This window comes from Oncorhynchus mykiss, chromosome 10, assembly GCF_013265735.2.
Source record: "Oncorhynchus mykiss isolate Arlee chromosome 10, USDA_OmykA_1.1, whole genome shotgun sequence".
NCBI classification, from domain to species: domain Eukaryota; kingdom Metazoa; phylum Chordata; class Actinopteri; order Salmoniformes; family Salmonidae; genus Oncorhynchus; species Oncorhynchus mykiss.
In genome coordinates this window covers 26,202,867-26,226,366 of record NC_048574.1, presented here as the reverse complement: position 1 = coordinate 26,226,366, position 23,500 = coordinate 26,202,867, and the positions used below count along the sequence as shown (strand labels likewise).

Here is a 23,500-nt window from a genome sequence, read left to right as displayed (position 1 = left end):
GTATAGTTTGTTTTGTCTTTTCCTTTTTTACATTTGAACATGTTGACCTTACAATAGGGTTGAGTGAATGTGTTGCTTGACAAGCACTGTTGGCCACACTTGATAACTTGAAAATTAGCACAAGCAACAACACTACAAAATGTGTCCTATTTGGATGGAAAACACAGCACCCTATCTACGGGGTGTACAGTGTGTCAAAAAAGATACACATCAAATAACACTATTTGACATGTCAAATAACACAACATAATCTGTTTCAGTAGCTATAGTTATCTAGCTACCTATATAGCTAGGTGTCATCTAAAATAACCCTAATTTATAAGACCGTTCTTATTTGATTAATGGTGGTTGGACCCATCTATGTGAAGCTAGCCACAATAAGGATTAGCCACAATAGTGGACTTTGCTGTTAGCCTTAAAAATAAAAGTATGGCATAATTTTACTATTTGTGTTCATTTGCATCACTGTCAGTGACATACTTTTATTTTGAAGGCAAACCGCAAATTCCACTATTGTACCTTATCCTTATTGTGGCTAGCTTCACAACACATAACCCGTTCCGCTCGAGCCTCACTAGCCAGATGAAGCTAGTGGGCTGCTTATAATGTTAGCTTTGGGCAACAGGGTTAAGTAGCTGGCTAGCTATTTATTTTCATGAACTGCAGTTCAATTTCAATAGGCGAACAACAAGTGGCTACCTAGCTAATACTTACTCACAAGGTTTCCTAAAACATTGCTAAGAATAATGCAAATGACTGCAGTTTCTACTGGTCATTGTTTTCAGGCTGGTTGTATTGGTGCCAGCTAGGTACCAAGCTAAAGCTAGCTACCCCAGAAGTTGCGGTCGAACAAATGATGCTTTATTACCAACGCGGTATTGTAAACACAGCGTTCGTGGCCGGTGTTTGCTTGTTTACATATTTTTTTGTACAGCTCTGACAGTGCTACTGTATCCTTTTTGACACACAAAGACCCAAATGGCGTTCCATAGTATGTATGTATGTGTTGAAGCTAATAGCAGTGACGCTACTACTGTGTAACTCCGATAGGGCAACATCTGAAAAATAGCGCAATAGTGTGTACCGGTGCGCGACCAGTCGGTGAAAGCCAACATCACCCACGACAGAGAACGGTTGATTGTCAACGGCAATGAATTCCATTATCTTGGTTTTAATGGATTTCGCCTTTGAGTTGTCTCGCTGAAATGTTCTTACTCTCTCAAATGACTGCTCGATCCACACAGCAGACATTGTGGACTATGTTAGGAATGCTGTGTTGCACGTGTAGCGCAACATTTTACTTGTCGTTATTATGTCACGTACCTACTTATAAAATCTTTATACTCTCTTTGGATAATTCATTCCAATCATTTAAAAGTTAACAGCACATAGGTATGTGTAGCGTGGTTCGTTCTGAGTTGTGTACTTTTAATTAGGACTCTGCCACAACTTGAAGGTCTGCTAGTTGAATTATTTTTATTTGCCCTGCACACGAAGAGACAACACACATTATGTTAACCCTTGGCGCAGTCCTAGCTCTCAGACACCTTGCTAGCCGAAGGTCAGGCAAAATAGACCCAAAAGGAAATAACAGGTGCCGCGTGCACACATTCAATGCACAACAGCACACCATACAATACAAGTAAAATGATACAGAACATAATTCGGACAAAATAAAAGACATACCTGCACACGAAGAGACAACACACATTATGTTAACCCTTGGCGCGGTCCTAGCTCTCAGGCACCTGCGCAAGCACATGGACACTCACTCAAACACTATCCCAAGTACTCACAAGTTACAATAGATAGCCTAGTTAGCGAGCTTTGTGAAACTTGTTAATTAACATAAATCTTTATATTATCCACATTGTAACAAACTTATGGTAGCATAACAGTACATTGTGTAACATTATGACGGTTTTATATTAAACAATTTCGGAGCCAAGGACAACATACCTTGCTAGCCGAAGGTCAGGCAAAAGAGAGCAATAAGGGGGTATGGAAATACAGATAACCCGCGATGGACCAAACCAAAATAAACAAAACTTTTACAGTCACATGTATGTACAATATTGATATGAAAAAGTGTTTGTACACCAAAGAAAAACATTAGCTATGCAGCTGTAATTAAATAAAAATATACACTGAATTATTATTATTATCAAATTATCAACATCCCCTCTTGACCTGTCCTATTTGAATTGGTCCTTGTGTGCAACTTGGTGAATAATCTAGGGGAACAACATCACACTGCTACACATGCACGGTAGCTGTGACATCGGTTTTAAAAATCTGTGTTAAACTAGACATCGGGCCGATGTCAATGTTGGTATTTTTGGCTAATATCGACCGATTCCGATATGTTCACTGATATATTGTGCATCCGTAATTGTGACTAGAACCTTACCAATAATAAACACCTCCCTTTAAAGGGTACCTACTGTAAGGAGGTCATAAAACAGTCATACACATTCATAAGCAGTGGGTAAGCATTTTACAAATGTTTACGCTTCTGTCAAGACCAGCAAGTTGACATTTCCGTTGTCACTTAGGTGGGTGTACTGCAATGACCAGCTTGGGGTCGCTGACCTAAGCATTTATGAAATGCCAGTTTTTCTTAGATATGTGTTATGTATGGATCCTTCAAATAAAGTGTTACCATCCCCTCTGTCAAACAGCAAAGCAACATTAGCATCTTCCCTCATTTTCAATTTGCTCTGTGCCCGGTCTTAGCTATAGCATGCTGAGTTTTCCTGGCTTGTCACCCTCTTCCTCTGTAAAGGTTGTTCTTGGAAATATTAAGTAGGTCAGTGGCAGCAACAGAAAATAGGAGGTTGCTTTTCTCCCTCAGTTTGTTGGCTTTGTCAGCTGGCCAAACAAGCAGAGAATGAGCTCATCAAAACACACTCCCGTAGCTCACGGCCGGCCACCCTTTCAGCCCTCATCAACATCCTGCGGAGCGTCTCGCCACAAAAATAGTGGAAGGAATAGAGGGAGTTATAGTGGAAGGAATAGTGGGAGTTATAGAGGGAGTTATAGAGGGAGTTATAGAGGGAGTTATAGAGGGAGTTATAGAGGGAGTTATAGAGGGAGGAATAGAGGGAGGAATAGAAGGAGTTATAGAGGGAGTTATAGAGGGAGTTATAGAGGAAGTTATAGAGGGGGGAATAGAGGGATTTATTGATATATTTATTTATATTTATTGAAATTGTCTCAAAACACTACAAAAAAACAACAAAAGAAAAAAGAAAATAACAAACAAATAAATCAAAAACAGAAACTGAGAAACAGAAGATAGACAGTACATGGGGGAGGGGGAGAGGGGGGCAAGACAGAGAATACATGGGGTTAAGACGTGTCGAACAGTAAAATATTATGGGAGTCCAGTAGGACAGGAGAGACAGTGAGTACAGTAGGACAGGAGAGACAGTGAGTCCAGTAGGACAGGAGAGACAGTGAGTCCAGTAGGACAGGAGAGACAGTGAGTCCAGTAGGACAGGAGAAACAGTGAGTCCAGTAGGACAGGAGAGACAGTGAGTCCAGTAGGACAGTGAGTCCAGTAGGACAGGAGAGACAGTGAGTCCAGTAGGACAGTGAGTCCAGTAGGGCAGGAGAGACAGTGAGTCCAGTAGGACAGGAGAGACAGTGAGTCCAGTAGGACAGTGAGTCCAGTAGGGCAGGAGAGACAGTGAGTCCAGTAGGACAGTGAGTCCAGTAGGACAGGAGAGACAGTGAGTCCAGTAGGACAGGAGAGACAGTGAGTCCAGTAGGTCAGTGAGTCCAGTAGGACAGGAGAGACAGTGAGTCCAGTAGGACAGGAGAGACAGTGAGTCCAGTAGGACAGGAGAGACAGGGAGTCCAGTAGGACAGGAGAGACAGTGAGTCCAGTAGGACAGGAGAGACAGTGAGTCCAGTAGGACAGGGGAGACAGTGAGTCCAGTAGGACAGGGGAGACAGTGAGTCCAGTAGGACAGGAGAGACAGTGAGTCCAGTAGGACAGGAGGGACAGGGAGTCCAGTAGGACAGGAGAGACAGGGAGTCCAGTAGGACAGGAGGACAGTGAGTACAGGAGGACAGTGAGTCCAGTAGGACAGGAGGACAGTGAGTCCAGTAGGACAGGAGAGAAAGTGAGTCCAGTAGGACAGGAGGACAGTGAGTCCAGTAGGACAGGAGAGACAGTGAGTCCAGTAGGACAGGAGAGACAGTGAGTCCAGTAGGACAGTGAGTCCAGTAGGGCAGGAGAGACAGTGAGTCCAGTAGGGCAGGGGAGACAGTGAGTCCAGTAGGGCAGGGGAGACAGTGAGTCCAGTAGGACAGTGAGTCCAGTAGGGCAGGAGAGACAGTGAGTCCAGTAGGACAGTGAGTCCAGTAGGACAGGAGAGACAGTGAGTCCAGTAGGACAGGAGAGACAGTGAGTCCAGTAGGTCAGTGAGTCCAGTAGGTCAGTGAGTCCAGTAGGACAGGAGAGACAGTGAGTCCAGTAGGACAGGAGAGACAGTGAGTCCAGTAGGACAGGAGAGACAGTGAGTCCAGTAGGACAGGAGAGACAGTGAGTCCAGTAGGACAGGGTAGACGGTGAGTCCAGTAGGACAGGGGAGACAGTGAGTCCAGTAGGACAGGGGAGACAGTGAGTCCAGTAGGACAGGGGAGACAGTGAGTCCAGTAGGACAAGAGAGACAGTGAGTCCAGTAGGACAGGAGGGTCAGGGAGTCCAGTAGGACAGGAGAGACAGGGAGTCCAGTAGGACAGGAGGACAGTGAGTCCAGTAGGACAGGAGGACAGTGAGTCCAGTAGGACAGGAGAGAAAGTGAGTCCAGTAGGACAGGAGAGAAAGTGAGTCCAGTAGGACAGGAGGACAGTGAGTCCAGTAGGACAGGAGAGACAGTGAGTCTAGTAGGACAGGAGAGACAGTGAGTCCAGTAGGACAATAGAGACAGTGAGTCCAGTAGGACAGGAGAATGGTGGTGGGATCGCAGGGCAGAGTGTAAGTTTACATCTGGATTAGAAGGACATTTGGGACAGTGAGGACTATTTATGCCTATTCTCTCGGTCAGTTCAGAGAGATTGTCTGGCCTCAGTGCCCTTTAATGACAATGTCCTGGAATCATGCCTGCCCAAAAAGTTTAATTTCTATAAAGTTAACATGGCTGGTGATGTTTTTGACCTGTAGAAGACCAGGACCAGGACCAAGACCTATAGAAGACCACTTTTTAGGAGTATTAAAAATATATGATTTGCACTGAATAACCATTTGATATTTATTTGATGTAAGTCTGTGAGACATGGTGGAGGGCTAAATCCAATCCCAGCCATGTGAGACATCCCCTGTCTGTCTGTGTGTTCTCATCCTTTGTGATGAGCTGAAGGATAATTGAGTGAGATGTTCACTTAAGGCCTCTCTGTGAAGGGTGAAGCACACACAGTGATACCAGAGCTAGTTCACTGGTTGAAGCTGTCCCAGAAGAGGCATTGTGCCCATATGCTGAAGGACAATGGGCTTTATGTCCATGTAATGGTTATAATATTACATGTTAATATGAATTCATTTGAATGCCTTTCCTTCATAATGTTCTCAGAGGACTGGAGGAACAAAGCAACATGGTTAAAACCTTTCCAATCCTTTCACCTACAAGCAAACAAAGAGAGGAGTATTGAGAATCCGCTCCTCACTCTGTGGTCCATTGTGTCTGGACCTTGACAGCCGCTGTCTGATTGATTTGGTGACCCTAATTCTGCCCCCTGCCCCCCTTCCCCCCAGCCCCCACATCCTAAGATTTGTCATGCTAAAAGCTAGTAGCACATTGCTTTGTGTCTCCTTGTGGATACTGTAGTCTCAAGGCAGGAAGTGATTTACAGTAGCTGAGGAAGTAAACAAAACCACAACATGAGTGTATGTTTTAATTGTTGACTACTAATGGACAGAGAGTGAAGGATGTCTATATACATGTGGGTGGGGTGAGTGTTTCCCATGAGTTTCCTCCTACATGTTACAAACAACATTTGGCCAAAACAGACAACATTTGAATAGGGTAATAACGTTGGGGGACTTTTCGATTGAAGATTAACCTAGTGGGAAAAACAAATAGAAATGTCATCATAATTACATCATTTTGTCATGACGTCATTTCCACTAGTTTTACCTGCTGGGAATGGTTCAATTAGACAGCCTTGATTCGTATTCTGTGCAGGAATGGTTTAGGTTGACAATGGCGATGACATAAATGCAGCAGAAGAATGTATGTGGTGCTCTTTTCCCTCGGTATTACTCATGCGGAGACGTACGGATGTGCAGCATGCTGTAAACACCGGCCCCATCTCTTTTACTACCCTGGCGGATTGCTGCGGTGCTGAGAGAGTTAACTGCATTGTGGGCAGGGCTATGGGGGAGGGGAGTGCTGTGTGTTTCATGGACACATTTGCATTAGAGAGCAGTTGCTGCCACTTAGCTGCTGTTGCTGTAGAGGGCACAGCCGATGGAAAGAGAAGAGGGAGAAAGAGAGTTTACCGGCTTTTCATGGGAATCTCACTCTGCTCTCATCCCCTGTTCTACCCTTTTGCCAGGGTGCTGCTGTGTACAGCTTTGTCAGTGGCAAGCATGCGGCTGAGAAAGTTCATCTGATTTGCTTTCACACACACCCCTCTCTTTCTCTCTCTCTCTTTTTTTGTGTCATTGTCTTGGGGTTCCAGGCATTCCAAGGCACGGAAGAAGAGGGAGATATAAGGGAAGGAGTACTAGGAGAGGCATTGGAGGACAGAGAGAGCCAGGGAAAGGAGAAAGGAGGAGAGGGCAGCAGCAGCATATCGGACCAGCCCCTCGTCCCACCCCCCTCAGTGGACTCTGTGCCTTGCTCTCCGGCGAGCCCCCCGGGAGCCGGCTCTCCCACGCGTCCTCCCCCTTTAGATGCCTTCTTCAGGAGACTGGGGAGTCTATTCCACTTCAAGGCTGAACCCGCCACAGCAGTCCAGCAGCAGGAGGAACAGCAGGCAGAGGAGGGAGAAGAAGGACAAGAGGAGGAAACTGCATTAGCAGTGGTGTCTATTGAGCCAGACCTCTCAGGAATGACATGTGGTGCAGAGGGGGACCAGGACCACTGTGACTCCGCCGGGAGTCTGACGGGAGGAAAGGACACTCGACACACAGAGACAGAGGACAGGAGAGAGGGAGAGTCTGACCTACACAGTGTATCGACATCCACAAGGAGTCCAACACATACAGACCTAGAGACACTGGAGAAACCGTGAGTACTGTACTTCCTTCACGTGTGTGTGTGTGTGTGTGTGTGCGTGTGTGTGTGTGCGTGTGTGTGTGTGTGTGTGTGTGTGTGTGTGTGCGTGCATGCGTGAATGTGTATAATGGTATTAAGGACAGTAATAACTTACAACTCCCTTAGATGTTTATCTATGTAACTCTCAATGTATGTGAACAACAAACTAGACATATTTTTGTTAATCCTAAACCTCAGTTTCTCGCCCTTTCTTGGATTGTTTCCGGAACGGCACTTTGAGTTTCCTAAGACCCAGTGTAGGAATACGAGTATCTTGGACGGCTTAAAGCAGAATTGGGACAATAACAACACCCAGGAAGTGTAAAGACCCTGGACAGACCTTCCATTGTAGCCTGACCTTAACGGGGGATAAACTTCAAAGGCAGCCTTAGCGGACCTGCTGGTAATTAGCAGTAGTGGTGCCAGGCCTGGAATGTATACTAGAGGTCGGAGGTGCCCCTGGGCATGGGTGTTGGCACTCCCTGGCACCAGCGACGGTCACCAATGTGAGCAGGAGCGTGCGGACAGGCTCTGCCCCGATATGGAACCTTACACCATCGCATGGTGGGATGAATGAACTCTTGAGGCGTCGCAGAATGTTTGGGATACAACAGGTCTGTGTTGCGGCACCCGTACTGTTTGACAGTGCTGCCTTTCATGTGACTGCCAAACCAGAAGTAGGATGAAGTGCCACTAGACACGGATCTATAATCAGTTTTGCATTTCTTCTCTAATGGTTAAAGTTAGTATTTAGGGGGATGGTAAAAACTGATCTTGGATCTGTGCCTATGAAGAAGTTGGGCAATCTAGGTTCATGGTTGCTGCTCCACCCGAAGGAGAGGAGCTGGGCTCTTGTATCATATCAGGACAATGCTAACATCTTTATGTAAACCCACAGCCAGTTAAAAGAGGAAGGAGCCTTTTACTTAGCCCTAATCCTCCTCAGTTACCTCAGGTTGACCCCATGGAGAAAACTACTGATTTGTTTAGCTCACCATTATCCAAACTGGTTTGTCTTTACACTGCACTCAATGCATCCAGAGGGATAGGTTGCCAAGGTCTGCATTCATCAGTTGGAAGTGCTCCACGGTACAGTAGCTGATGGGAGTAGTAAAGATAAGAGAGGCTAATGCATATACAGCAGGATAGTAATGCTTTATAGATAAGTGCTATTTAGCAGCAGACGAGCTGTCACAAATCAAGTCAGTACTCAGAAGGGACAACCTATTCTTCTTAAGTCTCCTGGAGACTCCTCTCAAACCTAAATACTATTGGTCAGTGATTGAAATGTGCAGTTCTTTATTGTGTGTGTGTGTGGTGTGTGTGTGTGTGTGTGTGTTTTGCCCACAGTGGCAGCTGGGTCTTCAATGAACAGCTGTGACAACTTTCTCTCTCTTTCTCTCTCTTCCTCTCTTTCTCTCTCCCTAGTCCCTGTCTAGCCCCTGGGCTATATTTTAACACCCTGTCCATGCCAATGTCAGCCAGGAGGGATGTCTTCAAATTAGAGGTCGACCGATTAATCGGAATGGCCGATTAATTAGGGCCGATTTCAAGTTTTCATAACAATCGGAAATCGGAATTTTTGGGCACCGATTTCCGATTATTAAAAAAATATATATATATATTTTATTTTTATACCTTTTATTTAACTAGGCAAGTCAGTTAAGAACACATTCTTATTTTCAATGACTGTCTAGGAACTGTGGGTTAACTGCCTTGTTCAGGGGCAGAACGACAGATTTTCACCTTGTCAGATCAGGGGTTTCACTAGTTAACTAGATCACTAGTTAACTAGTCCAACGCTCTAACCATTGCACTCCACGAGTAGCCTGCCTGTTACGTGAATGTAGTAGAAGCCAATGTTAATTGCTAACTAGCATTAAACTTATCTTATAAAAAACAATCAATCATAATCACTAGTTATAACTACTAATCCAGTTTAGCAGGCAATATTAACCAGGTGAAATTGTGTCATTTCTCTTGCGGTCATTGCACGCTGAGACAGGGTATATGCAACAGTTTGGGCTGCCTGGCTCATTGCGAACTAATTTGCCAGAATTTTACGGAATGATGACATTCATTGAAGGTTGTGCAATGCAACAAGCATATTTAGACTTAGGGATGCCACCCGTTAGATAAAATACCAAACGGTTCCGTATTTCACTGAAATAATAAAAGTTTTGTTTTCTAAATGATAGTGTCCGGATTCGATCATATTAATGACCAAAGGCTCGTATTTCTGTGTGTTATTATGTTATAATTAAGTCTGATTTGATAGAGCAGTCTGACTGAGCAGCAGCAGGCCCGTAATCATTCATTCAAACAGCACTTTCGTGCGTTTTGCCAGCAGCTCTTCGCAAGCACAGCGCTGTTTATGACTTCAAGCCTATCAGTCTAATGGCTGGTGTAACCAATGTGAGATGGCTAGCTAGTTAGCTGGGTGTGCGCTAATACTGTTTCAAACATCACTCGCTTTTAGATTTGGAGTAGTTATTCCCCTTGCGCTGCAAGGGCCGCGGCTTTTGTGGAGCGATGGGTAACGATGCTTCGAGTGTGGCTGTTGTCTATGTGTTCCTGGTTCGAGCCCAAGTGGGGGCAAGGAGGGGGACGGAAGCTATACTGTTACACTGGCAATACTATAGTGTCTATAAGAACATCCAATAGTCAAAGGTATATGAAATACAAATGGTATAGAGAGAAATAGTCCTATAAATACTATATTAACTACAACCTAAAACCTCTTACCTTGGAATATTGAAGTCTCATGTTAAAAGGAACCACCAACTTTCATATGTTCTCATGTTCTGAGCAAGGAACTCAATCAAACGTTAGCTTTTTTTATGGCACATATTTTACATGGCACATATTTTACATTACATGGCACATATTTTTACATGGCACATATTACTTTCTTCTCCAACACTTTGTTTTTGCATTATTTAAACCAAATTGAACATGTTTCATTATTTATTTGAGGCTAAATTGATTTTATTGATGTTTTATATTAAGTTTAAATAAGTGTTAATTACGGACTCCTGGGTGGCGCAGTGGTTAAGGGCGCTGTACTGCAGCGCCAGCTGTGCCACCAGAGACTCTGGGTTCGCGCCCAGGCTCTGTCGTAACCGACCGCGACCGGGAAGTCCGTGGGGCGACGCACAATTGGCCTAGCGTCGTCCGGGTTAGGGAGGGCTTGGCCGGTAGGGATATCCTTGTTTCATCGTACACCAGCGACTCTTGTGACGGGCCGGGCCGGGCGCAGTGCACACTAACCAAGGTTGCCAGGTGTTTCCTCCGACACATTGGTGCGGCTGTGTTGAGAAGCAGTGGGTTGTTTATCGGAGGATGCATGACTTTCAACCTTCGTCTCTCCCGAGCCCGTACGGGAGTTGTAGCGATGAGACAAGATAGTAGCTACTAACAATTGGATCCCACGAAATTGGGGAGATTAAATAAAATAAAAAAAAATGTGTTAACTGTTGTAATTGTCATTATTACAAATAACAAAATAAAAAAATCTCACGATTAATCGGTATCTGCCTTTTTGGTCCTCCAATAATCGGTATCGGCAGTCTCTCTGAGGATAGACTATGTTGTACTTGACATTTTCCTCTAAAATGCTGTTTTCAGGGCCTGTTCGGGTTTTAACCTGTGGGTATTTAGGTTGGCACAAAGGTAGACAGAGTTGTCCCATGGCCCTGTAATACATTTCTGCCCTCTGCCTATCAGATCAGATTACGCTGATGTGTTTGTGTGTGTCAGCGCTGAGAGGTGACCAACCATGACTATGCACCACATAAACACACGCTATGTTCTTCTACACACATACAGTGGGGCATAAAAGTATTTAGTCAGCCACCAATTGTGCAAGTTCTCCCACTTAAAAAGATGGGAGAGGACTGTAATTTTCATCATAGGTACACTTCAACTATGACATACAAAATGAGAAGAAAAAAATCCTGAAAATCACATTGTAGGATTTTTAATGAATTTATTTGCAAATTATGGTGGAAAATAAGTATTTGGTCACCTACAAACAAGCAAGATTTCTGGCTCTCACAGATCTGTAACTTCTTCTTTAAGAGGCTCCTCTGTCCTCCACTCGATACCTGTATTAATGGCACCTGTTTGAACTTGTTATCAGTATAAAAGACACCTGTCCACAACCACAAAATTGTAGACCTGCACCAGGCTGGGAAGACTGAATCTGCAATAGGTAAGCAGCTTGGTTTGAAGAAATCAACTGTGGGAGCAATTATTAGGAAATGGAAGACATACAAGATCACTGATAATCTCCCTCGATCTGGGGCTCCACGCAAGATCTCACCCCGTGGGGTCAAAATGATCACAAGAACAGTGAGCAAAAATCCCAGAACCACACGGGGGGACCTAGTGAATGACCTGCAGAGAGCTGGGACCAAAGTAACAAAGCCTACCATCAGTAACACACTACGCCGCCAGGGACTCAAATCCTGCAGTGCCAGATGTGTCACCCTGCTTAAGCCAGTACATGTCCAGGCCCGTCTGAAGTTTGCTAGAGAGCATTTGGATGATCCAGAAGAAGATTGGGAGAATGTCATATGGTCAGATGAAACCAAAATATAACTTTTTGGTAAAAACTCAACTTGTCGTGTTTGGAGGACAAAGAGTGCTGAGTTGCATCCAAAGAACACCATACCTACTGTGAAGCATGGGGGTGGAAACATCATGATTTGGGGCTGTTTTTCTGCAAAGGGACCAGGACGACTGATCCGTGTAAAGGAAACAGATTTTGAGTGAAAACCTCCGCCCATCAGCAAAGGCATTGAAGATGAAACGTGGCTGGGTCTTTCATCATGACAATGATCCCAAACACACCGCCCGGGCAACGAAGGAGTGGCTTCGTAAGAAGCATTTCAAGGTCCTGGAGTGGCCTAGCCAGTCTCCAGATCTCAACCCCATAGAAAATCTTTGGAGGGAGTTGAAAGTCCGTGTTGCCCAGCAACAGCCTCAAAACATCACTGCTCTAGAGGAGATCTACATGGTGAAATGGGCCAAAATACCAGCAACAGTGTGTGAAAACCTTGTGAAGACTTACAGAAAACGTTTGACCTCTGTCATTGCCAACAAAGGGTATATAACAAAGTATTGAGATAAACTTATGTTATTGTAACCCTAACCCTAAACCTAACTCCTAAGCTTAAAATAGCCATCATGGTGACGTGGGTAATGTCCCCACAAGGAGAAACTGGCTCCTAAGCTCATTATTAAGCACTATTATGTGTTGGCACACTGTCCCTATGCAATACTATTTTTATTTATTTATTTTATTTATTTCACCTTTATTTAACCAGGTAGGCCAGTTGAGAACAAGTTCTCATTTACAACTGTGACTTGGCCAAGATAAAGCAAAGCAGTGCGACAAAAAACAACACAGAGTTACACAAAGGATACACAAAAGTACAGTAGAAAAATCTATATACAGTGTGAGCAAATGGCGTGAGGAGGTAATGCCATAAATATGCCGTAGTAGCGGCGTAATTACAATTGAATTAAAGTTAGTGAGGGAGATAAGTCTCCAACTTCAGCGATTTATGCAATTCGTTCCAGTCAATGGCAGCAGAGAAATGGAAGGAAAGGCGGACAAAGTGGATTTTAGCTTTGGGGATGACCAGTGAAATATACCTGCTGGAGCGTGTGCTACGGGTGGGTGTTGTTATGGTGAACAGTGAGCTGAGGTAAGGCAGAGCTTTACCTTGCATAGACTTATAGATGACCTGGAGCCAGTGGGTCTGGCGACAAATATGTAGCGAGGGCCAGCCGACAAGAGCATACAGGTCGCAGTGGTGGGTGGTATATGGGGCTTTGGTGACAAAACGGATGGCACTGTGATAGACTGCATCCAGTTTGCTGAGTAGAGTGTTGGAGGCTATTTTGAAAATAACATTGTCAAATGCCAAAGCCGAGGATCAGTAGGATAGTCAGTTTTACGAGGGTATGTTTGGCAGCATGAGTGAAGGAGGCTTTGTTGCAAAATAGGAAGCAGATTCTAGATGTAATTTTGGATTGGAGATGCTTAATATGAGTCTGGAAGGAGAGTTTGCAGTCTAGCCAGACACCTAGATATTTGTAGTTGTCCACATATTCTAAGTCAGAACCGTCCAGAGTAGTGATGCTAGTCGGGCGGGCTGGTGCGGGCAGCGATCGGTTGAATAGCAAGCATTTAGTTTTACTAGCGTTTAAGAGCAGTTGGAGGCCACGGAAGGAGTGTTGTATGGCATTGAAGCTCATTTGGAGGTTAGTTAACACAGTGTCCAAAGAAGGGCCAGATATACAGAATGGTGTCGTCTGCGTAGAGGTGGATCAAGGAATCACTCGTAGCAAGAGCGACATCATTGATATATACAGAGAAAAGAGTTGGCCCCTGTGGTAGCCCCATAGAGATTGCCAGAGGTCCGGACAACAGGCCCTCCGATTTGACACACTGAACCCCAAATCAAATCAAATTTTATTTGTCACATACACATGGTTAGCAGATGTTAATGCGAGTGTAACGAAATGCTTGTGCTTCTAGTTCCGACCCTGCAGTAATATCTAACAAGTAACCTAACAATTTCACAACAACTACTTTATACACACAAGTGTAAAGGAATGAAAAAGAATATGTACATAAAAATATATGAATGCGAGATGGCCGAACGGCATAGGCAAGATGCAGTAGACGGTATAGAGTACAGTATATACATATGAGATGAGTAATGTAGGGTATGTTAACATTATATAAAGTGGCATTGTTTAAAACCTCTCTGGGATCGTTCGGGACGCTAGCGTCCCACCTCGCCAACAGCCAGTGAAATTGCAGGGCGCCAAATTCAAAATAACAGAAATCTCATAATTAAAGTTCCTCAACCATACAAGTATTTTACACCATTTTAAAGATACACTTCTCGTTAATCCAACCACAGTGTCCGATTTCAAAAAGGCTTTTCGGCGAAAGCAGAACATATCATTATGTTAGGTCAGCAACTAGTCACAGAAAGCATTCAGCCATTTTCCAACCAAAGAGAGACGTCACAAAAAGCAGAAATATAGATCAAATGAATCACTAACCTTTGACGATATTCATCAGATGACACTCCCAGGACTCAATATTACACAATAGATGTATGTTTTGTTCGATCAAGTTCATATTTATATCCAAAAACCTCCGTTTACATTGGCGCCATGTTCAGAAATGCCTACAAATGCCTACACATCAAATAACAGAAATACTCATCATAAACTTTGATGAAAGATACATGTTTTACATAGAATTAAAGATAAACTTGTTCTTAATGCAACCGCTGTGTCAGATTTCAAAAAAGCTTTACGGCAAAAGCACAATATTCAATAATCTGAGAACAGCGTTCAGCCACAAAAGCAAGAGTCATAAATAGCATTATAAATCTTCACTTACCTTTGCTGATCCTCATCGGAATGCTTTCCCAGGACTCCCACTTCCCCAAGAAATGTTAGTTTTGTTCGATTACGTCCATATTTATGTCCAAATACCTCCGTTTTGTTCGCGCGTTTAGTTCACTATTCCAAAGGCACAATGCGCGAATGCAAAATCCAGACGAAAAGTCAAAAGAGTCCCATTACAGTTTGTATAAACATGTCAAATGATGTTTACAATCAATCCTTAGCGTCTTTTTTATAATACATCTTCAATAATATTCCAACCGGACAATAGCGTATTCATTACAGAGGAAAAAGGAAGGAACGGCACGCTCGCGTGACCGCGCAGTAAACAACTGATTGGCCTCAGCCTAGTCCACTTGTTGAAACAGCTCTTATTCGACACCCTTCCACAATAGAAGCCTCAAACAATTTTCTAAAGACTGTTGACGTCTGCTGGAAGCCTTGGGAAGTGCAATCTGGCCCCATAGACACAGCATATTGGATAGGCAATCACTTAAATGAAACTACAAACCTCAGATTTCCCTCTTCCTGGTTGGTTTATGTCTCAGGTAGTTTACTCTGGGAACCTTATTCATCCAAGCTACTCAATATTGCCCCACTGTCACCAAGAAGTTAAAGTGGCTAGTGATACATTTATTACACACATTTTTCATTATTAAAGGGGCTAGAGATGAGTCAGTATGTTGGCAGCAATGTTAGTGATGGCTGTTTAACAGTCTGATGGCCTTGAGATAGAAGCTGTTTTTCAATCTCTCTGTCCCCGCTTTGATGCACCTGTGCTGACCTTATCTGAGAAGTAGTTGGTGAACCAGGTGAACTATACCATCAACCACTGCACTATTATACTTTCCACACAGTATGTGAACTGAACTAAGCAAATCCAGGCAAGAGGTGCCCATTGAAATGCATAAGCCTGTTGATTTCAATATGGATGGACAGCAAGGCAGATGGATGGTCTGAGATAGTGTATCCTCAGCAGATGATGTGAAATGAAAGAGTGATACAAAGAGGCCCTGCGGTCCACAGGCAGTTCTGTTCTGTTCTGCCCCCGTTATGGAACAAGAGAGGAAAGCAATAGTCAGACTCTGAGAGGGAGGAATAGGCCAAAAGACACCATGACCTCAGCAGAAGGGAGGGAGAGTGGGAAGTGGAGAGAAGAACAGAAGCAGTGTGCACGGGGACCTGGGGGAGAATGAGGGAAAATCACAGAGGAATGTGAGAGTCATGATGAGAAAACAGACATTTGAAATGCAAACTAATAAACAAGTGGAGTGAGGATATTTTGCTGCCTGGCTGAGACCCATCAACAAACTATCAGTTTCCTTTGCAACTCTGTTGATGTGCAGTAAATACATTCACTGCTAACTATCTTCCCCAACAGTTATAGTTTCTGCATGTGCAGCTGATAAACTGAGGCTCATGTTACCAATGGTTAGGAGTGAACTAAAATCACCCACATGACTCAACAAGGCCTTGACAGAAGGACATCTGTATCAGAACATCAGCCAAGTTAACTGCAACACTTTGACTGAATTGAATTCTGTCTGGAGTTATGTGAGCATGAGTAATGGAGATAGGCATGTGTGAATAGAAGCAAAATATAAAAATAATACCATTCATTTCAGAGATTAATTTATTTCTCAAGGTCAGTTGTCAGACAGCTGACTTTGATTTTTTGTTCCAAGATGGCGTAGCAGTCAGACTTCGTCCTCGTCTTGTCGTGTGTATCTTTTTATATAATTTTTATATCATTTTTCTTCGCATATATTTAAAAAAATATTTGTTATATTTTTATTTACCTCAACTTCATCATAGTCTCTTGCAATCCGCCTCACCCAATGTGGTATGGATCTGCTATTTTCTTTACTTTTGAACCGGAACCCCCAACAGAAGCTAGCCAGCTAACTAGCTACTAGCTAGTAGTCAGCCAGCCACTGCTAGCGGTCATCAGCTAACCTTTAGCCCGGACAACTCTTGGCAGTCTGCACAGCGCGATTCGAACCAGAGCAAATCTGACTTATTTTTCTCCATATCTCCGGATTCCTACCGCAAGCTCTGAACCTTCTCACCTGGATCATCGCAGCTAGCTAGCCGCTGTCCGAGTTGCCACTCCTGGCTAACGTCTCTGTCCCGAAGCAAAAACCAATTTGCCTGGAGCTAGCTTTTGCTAGGCCCATCTCCCAGCTAGCCGAAGAGGTCCATCAGTCACTCCTTGGGTTACAATACCTATTTTGCCAATTGGCCTGGCCCCTTTTACTGCCGACATGGAGCCCCGCCGATCCATCACGACTGGACTACCGACGTAATCTGCCCGAGGGGGGTTTTCAACTGGGTCCTTCGTTGCAACGTTCCCTGAATGCCAATCTGCTAGCCTGCTACCTGTCTAGAGCATATTGGACTGTTAGCTGAAGAGGCCCATTGGACAAATTCTTTGGCCACTATGCCGATTTTGCCAATTGGCCTGGGTCCTTTTACCACACGGAGCCCTGCTGATCCTTCACGACTGGTCTGCCGACATAACAACATGAGGGGGCTACAACAGACTTCTTCCGTCGCGACGTCCCTCTAAGGCCCTTCTGCTAGCTTGCTTGCCCCGGCCCGCTAGCTGTCTGAATCGCCGTGTCTCCAGCCTGCCGAGCTACTCAGTGGACCCTATGATCACTCGACTATGCATGCCTCTCCCTAATGTCAATATGCCTTGTCCATTGCTGTTTTGGTTAGTGATTGTGGCATCATTTCACTGTAGAGCCTCTAGCCCTGCTCAATACACCCTTTAGTTCTACCTCCCACACATGCGGTGACCTCACCTGGTTTAAATTATGTTTCTAGAGACAATATCTCTCTCATTGTCACTCAATGCATAGGTTTACCTCCACAGTATTCACATCCTGCCTTGAATCTATTCTACCGTGCCCAGAAACCTGCTCCTTTTACTCTCTGTTCCGAACGTACTAGATGACCAGTTCTTATAGCCTTTAGCCGTACCCTTATCCTACTCCTCCTCTGTTCCTCTGGTGATGTAGAGGTTAATCCAGGCCCTGCAGTACCTAGCTCCACTCCCATTCCCCAGGCGCTCTCATTTGTTGACTTCTGTAACTGTAAAAGCCTTGGTTTCATGCATGTTAATATTAGAAGCCCTAAGTTCGTTTTACTCACTGCATTAGCACAACCCTTTTTTAACCTTTATTTAACTAGGCAAGTCAGTTAAGAACAAATTCTTATTTTCAAGGACAGCCTAGGGGCAGAAAGACTTTTACCTAGTCAGCTCGGGGATTTGATCTTGCAACCTTTCGGTTACTAGTCCAACGCTCTAACCACTAGGCTACCCGCCGCCTCAACTCTGCCATCCCGGATGTCCTAGCCGTGTCTTAATCATGGCTTTGGAAGACTACCAAAAACCCTGAAATTTCGATCCCTAACTATAACATTTTCCAACAAGATAGAACTGCCAAGGGGGCGGAGTTGCAATCTACTGCAGAGATTGCCTGCAGAGTTCTGTCTTACTATCCAGGTCTGTGCCCAAACAATTTGAGCTTCTACTTTTAAAAATCCACCTTTCCAGAAACAAGTCTCTCACCGTTGCCGCTTGCTATAGACCACCTTCTGCCCCCAGCTGTGCCATGGACCATATGTGAATTGATTGCCCCCCATCTATCTTCAGAGCTCGTGCTGTTAGGTGCCCTTAACTGGGACCTGCTTAACACCCCGGCCATCCTATAGTCTAATTAACTGGGACCTGCTTAACACCCCGGCCATCCTATAGTCTAAGCTTGATGCCCTCAATCTCACACAAATTATTAATGAACCTACCAGGTACAACCCCAAATCCGTAAACACAGGCAACCTCATAGATTTCATCCTAACCAACCTGCCCTCCAAATACACCTCTGCTGTCTTCAACCAGGATCTCAGCGATCACTGCCTTATTGCCTGCGTCCGTAATGGGTCTACGGTCAAACGACCACCCCTCATCACTGTCAAACGCTCCCTAAAACACTTCAGCGAGCAGGCCTTCCTAATCGACCTGGCCCGGGTATCCTGTAAGGATATTGACCTCATTCCGTCAGTAGAGGATGCCTGGTTATTCTTTAAAAGTGCTTTCCTCACCATCTTAAATAAGCATGCCCCATTCAAAAAATGTAGAACCAGAAACAGATATAGCCCTTGGTTCACCCCAGACTTGACTGCCCTTGACCAGCACAAAAACACCCTGTGGCGTACTGCATTAGCATCAAATAGCCCCCACAATATGCAACTTTTCAGGGAAGTTAGGAACCAATATACACAGGCAGTTAGGAAAGCAAAGGCTAGCTTTTTCAAACAGAAATTTGCATCCTGTAGCACAAACTCAAAAAGTTCTGGGACACTGTAAAGTCCATGGAGAATAAGAGCACCTCCTCCCAGCTGCCCACTGTCACCACAGATAAATCCACGATAATTGAGAATTTTGATAAGCATTTTTCTATGGCTGGCCATGCTTTTCACCTGGCTATCCCCCACAGCAACTTGCCCAAGCCTCCCAATTTCTCCTCCAGCCTAATCCAGATAGCTGATGTTCTGAAAGACTTTCAAAATCTGGACCCCTACAAATCAGCCGGGCTAGACAATCTGGAACCTCTCTTTCTAAAATTATCCGCCGAAATTGTTGCAACCCTTATTACTAGCCTGTTCAACCTCTCTTTCATATCGTCTGCGATCCCCAAAGATTGGAAAGCTGCCGCGATCATCCCCCTCTTCAAAGGTGGAGACACTCTAGACCCAAACTGGATGCAGTCTATCACAGTGCCATCCGTTTTGTCACCAAAGCCCCATATACTACCCACCACTGCAACCTGTATGCACTCGTTGGCTGGCCGTCGCTTCATATTCGTCGCCAGACCCACTGGCTCCAGGTCATCTATAAGTCTTTGCTAGGTAAAAACCTTGCCTTATCTCAGCTCACTGGTCACCATAGCAGCACCTACTCACACTGCACACTGCCCTAACCCATCTGGACAAGAGGAATACCTCGACCCCGCCCTGTGCAACTGGGTACTGGACTTCCTGACGGGCCGCCCCCAGGTGGTGAGGGTAGGCAACAACATCTCCTCCCCGCTGATCCTCAACACTGGGGCCCCACAAGGGTGCGTTCTGAGCCCTCTCCTGTACTCCCTGTTCACCCACGACTGCGTGGCCACGCACGCCTCCAACTCAATCATCAAGTTTGCGGACGACACAACAGTGGTAGGCTTGATTGCCAACAACGATGAGACGGCCTACAGGGAGGAGGTGAGGGCCCTCGGAGTGTGGTGTCAGGAAAATAACCTCACACTCAACGTCAACAAAACTAAGGAGATGATTGTGGACTTCAGGAAACAGCAGAGGGAACACCCCCCTATCCACATCGATGGAACAGTAGTGGAGAGGGTAGCAAGTTTTAAGTTCCTCGGCATACACATCACAGACAAACTGAATTGGTCCACTCACACAGACAGCATCGTGAAGAAGGCGCAGCAGCGCCTCTTCAACCTCAGGAGGCTGAAGAAATTCGGCTTGTCACCAAAAGCACTCACAAACTTCTACAGATGCACAATCGAGAGCATCCTGGCGGGCTGTATCACCGCCTGGTATGGCAACTGCACCGCCCTCAACCGTAAGGCTCTCCAGAGGGTAGTGAGGTCTGCACAACGCATCACCGGGGGCAAACTACCTGCCCTCCAGGACACCTACACCACCCGATGTCACAGGAAGGCCATAAAGATCATCAAGGACATCAACCACCCGAGCCACTGCCTGTTCACCCCGCTATCATCCAGAAGGCGAGGTCAGTACAGGTGCATCAAAGCTGGGACCGAGATACTGAAAAACAGCTTCTATCTCAAGGCCATCAGACTGTTAAACAGCCACCACTAACACTGACACTGACTCAACTCCAGCCACTTTAATAATGGGAATTGATGGGAAAGGACGTAAATATATCACTAGCCACTTTAAACAATGCTACCTTATATAAATGTTACTTACCCTACATTATTCATCTCATATGCATACGTATATACTGTACTCTATATCATCGACGGTATCCTTATGTAATACATGTATCACTAGCCACTTTATACTATACTATGCCACTTTGTTTACATACTCATCTCATTTGTACATACTGTACTCGATACCATCTACTGTATCTTGCCTATGCTGCTCTGTACCATCACTCATTCATATATCCTTATGTACATATTCTTTATCCCCTTACACTGTGTACAAGACAGTAGTTTTGGAATTGTTAGTTAGATTACTTGTTATTACTGCATTGTCGGAACTAGAAGCACAAGCATTTCGCTACACTCGCACTAACATCTGCTAACCATGTGTATGTGACAAATAAAATTTGATTTGATTTGATTTGATTTGATGCTGCCACCACCATGTTTGACAGTGGGGATGGTGTGTTCAGCTGTGTTGCTTTTACGCCAAACATAACGTTTTGCATTGTTGCCAAAAAGTTCAATTTTGGTTTCATCTGACCAGAGCACCTTCTTCCACATGTTTGGTGTGTCTCCCAGGTGGCTTGTGGCAAACTTTAAACAAGACTTTTTATGGATATCTTTAAGAAATGGCTTTCTTCTTGCCACTCTTCCATAAAGGCCAGATTTGTGCAATATACGACTGATTGTTGTCCTATGGACAGAGTCTCCCACCCACTCTCTCATCCAGAGTGATCATGGGCCTCTTGGCTGCATCTCTGATCAATCTTCTCCTTGTATGAGCTGAAAGTTTAGAGGGACGGCCAGGTCTTGGTAGATTTGCAGTGGTCTGATACTCCTTCCATTTCAATATTATCGCTTGCACAGTGCTCCTTGGGATGTTTAAAGCTTGGGAAATCTTTTTTAATCCAAATCCAGCTTTAAACCTCTTCACAACAGTATCTCGGACCTGCCTGGTGTGTTCCTTGTTCTTCAGGATGCTCTCTGCGCTTTTAACGGACCTCTGAGACTATCACAGTGCAGGTGCATTTATACGGAGACTTGATTACACACAGGTGGATTGTATTTATCATCATTAGTCATTTAGGTCAACATTGGATCATTCAGAGATCCTCACTGAACTTCTGGAGAGAGTTTGCTGCACTGAAAGTAAAGGGGCTGAATAATTTTGCACGCCCAATTTTTCAGTTTTTGATTTGTTAAAAAAGTTTGAAATATCCAATAAATGTCGTTCCACTTCATGATTGTGTCCCACTTGTTGTTGATTCTTCACAAAAAAATACAGTTTTATATCTTTATGTTTGAAGCCTGAAATGTGGCAAAAGGTCGCAAAGTTCAAGGGGGCCGAATACTTTCGCAAGGCACTGTATTTGATTTATTTTGCTCCTTTGCACCCCAGTATCTCTACTTGCACACTCATCCTCTGCATATCTATCACTCCAGTGTTTAATTGCTATATTGTAAATATTTTGCCACTATGGCCTATTTATTGCCTCACCTCCCTTATCCTTCCTCATTTGCACACACTGTATATAGACTTTTTCTATTGTATTATTGACTGAATGTTTGTTTATTCCATGTGTTACTCTGTGTTGTTGTTTGTGTCCCACTGCTTTGCTTTATCTTGGCCGGGTCGCAGTTGTAAATGAGAACTGGTTCTCAACTAGCCTACCTGGTTAAATGTGTAGGGGACAGGAGTGAGTAAGAGAGAGAGGGATGAGATAAAGCAGCGGGATTGTCATTGAAGGGGAAGCTGCTTTTCACACACTGGGTGAAGAAGTAGGCCAAGCAACAATTATATTCATAGCACAGCAATTAACTACAGGACAATGGAGTAGCCACTCAGACAGCTGTGGCTGACACTGGGTAACCAAATTAAATCAAAATAAATGACATGGCTGATGTAGAGTTTTTTTCCTGCAGGGATGTAGGACTGGAAATGTAACAGAGGGATTGGAGGGGAGGGAAGCATCTGATTGCAACAAGGTAATGACTGATTAAATAAGGGATTTGCAAGCACTGTCTGGGTCAGTAGTTATAAAACACCAGTGGATTCTCCTCATCACACATATGCAATGACAATGAGCTATAAATAGAATGAGATATGAGAGGGACAGATTATCTAGGTTTTCATCCAGTTGGTGACAGATTTTCATGCGAATAGTTTTAAAAATCTGCATGAAACAATATGTGCATTTTCCCACCAAATATGTGTTTCCATCAAATTGACTTGTTGCGGATAAGGCTGTGCGTGATGACGTAGTGCACATAAAAATAACTTTTTCAATTAAATTGCTATGTACCATATAATAAATAGAAGTTTCAACTTTACTGATGGCTTTGTCACAACATTTTTGCGTTAGTTTATTAGGTACACCCATATATTACCGGGTCGGATCCCCCTTTGTCTCCAGAACAGCCTGCATTCTTTGGGGAATGGAAACGTTGCTCAAGTGATATCAAGGGACCTAATGTGTGCCAGGAAAACATTCCCTACATCATTACCCCATCGCCACCAGCCTGTACCGTTGATACCAGTTAGAATGGGGCCAGGGACTCATGCTGCATACGCCAAGTCTTGACGCAAAAGGAACTGGGAATCGTCGGACCAGCCAATACATTTTTTGTCACATTTAAACTCAGCAGAAAATGAAACAGCCCTTTTCCAGGACCCTGTCTTTCAAAGATAATTCGTAAAAATCCAAATAACTTCACAGGTCTTCATTAATGAACATGCACCTGTGGAACCGTCGTTAAGACACAAACAACTTACAGACGGAAGGCAATTAAGGTTAGAGTAATGAAAACTTAGGACACTAAAGAGGCCTT

At 44.3% G+C, this 23,500-nt stretch overlaps 1 protein-coding gene across 3 annotated transcripts in view; it reads left to right on the top strand.

Moving 5' to 3' along the window:
* Positions 1 to 23,500, top strand: part of LOC110533553 — an 82,308-nt gene that overhangs the window by 10,548 nt on the left and 48,260 nt on the right. For all 3 annotated transcript variants that reach the window (XR_005053605.1, XM_021617881.2, XM_036989960.1), the window contains exon 3: positions 6,691 to 7,241. Coding sequence is in view for 2 of the 3 variants with exons in the window: in XM_021617881.2 (XP_021473556.2) it covers positions 6,691 to 7,241 (551 nt within the window). In the remaining variant the exon portion in view is untranslated. The remainder of the gene's footprint in view (positions 1 to 6,690; positions 7,242 to 23,500) is intronic.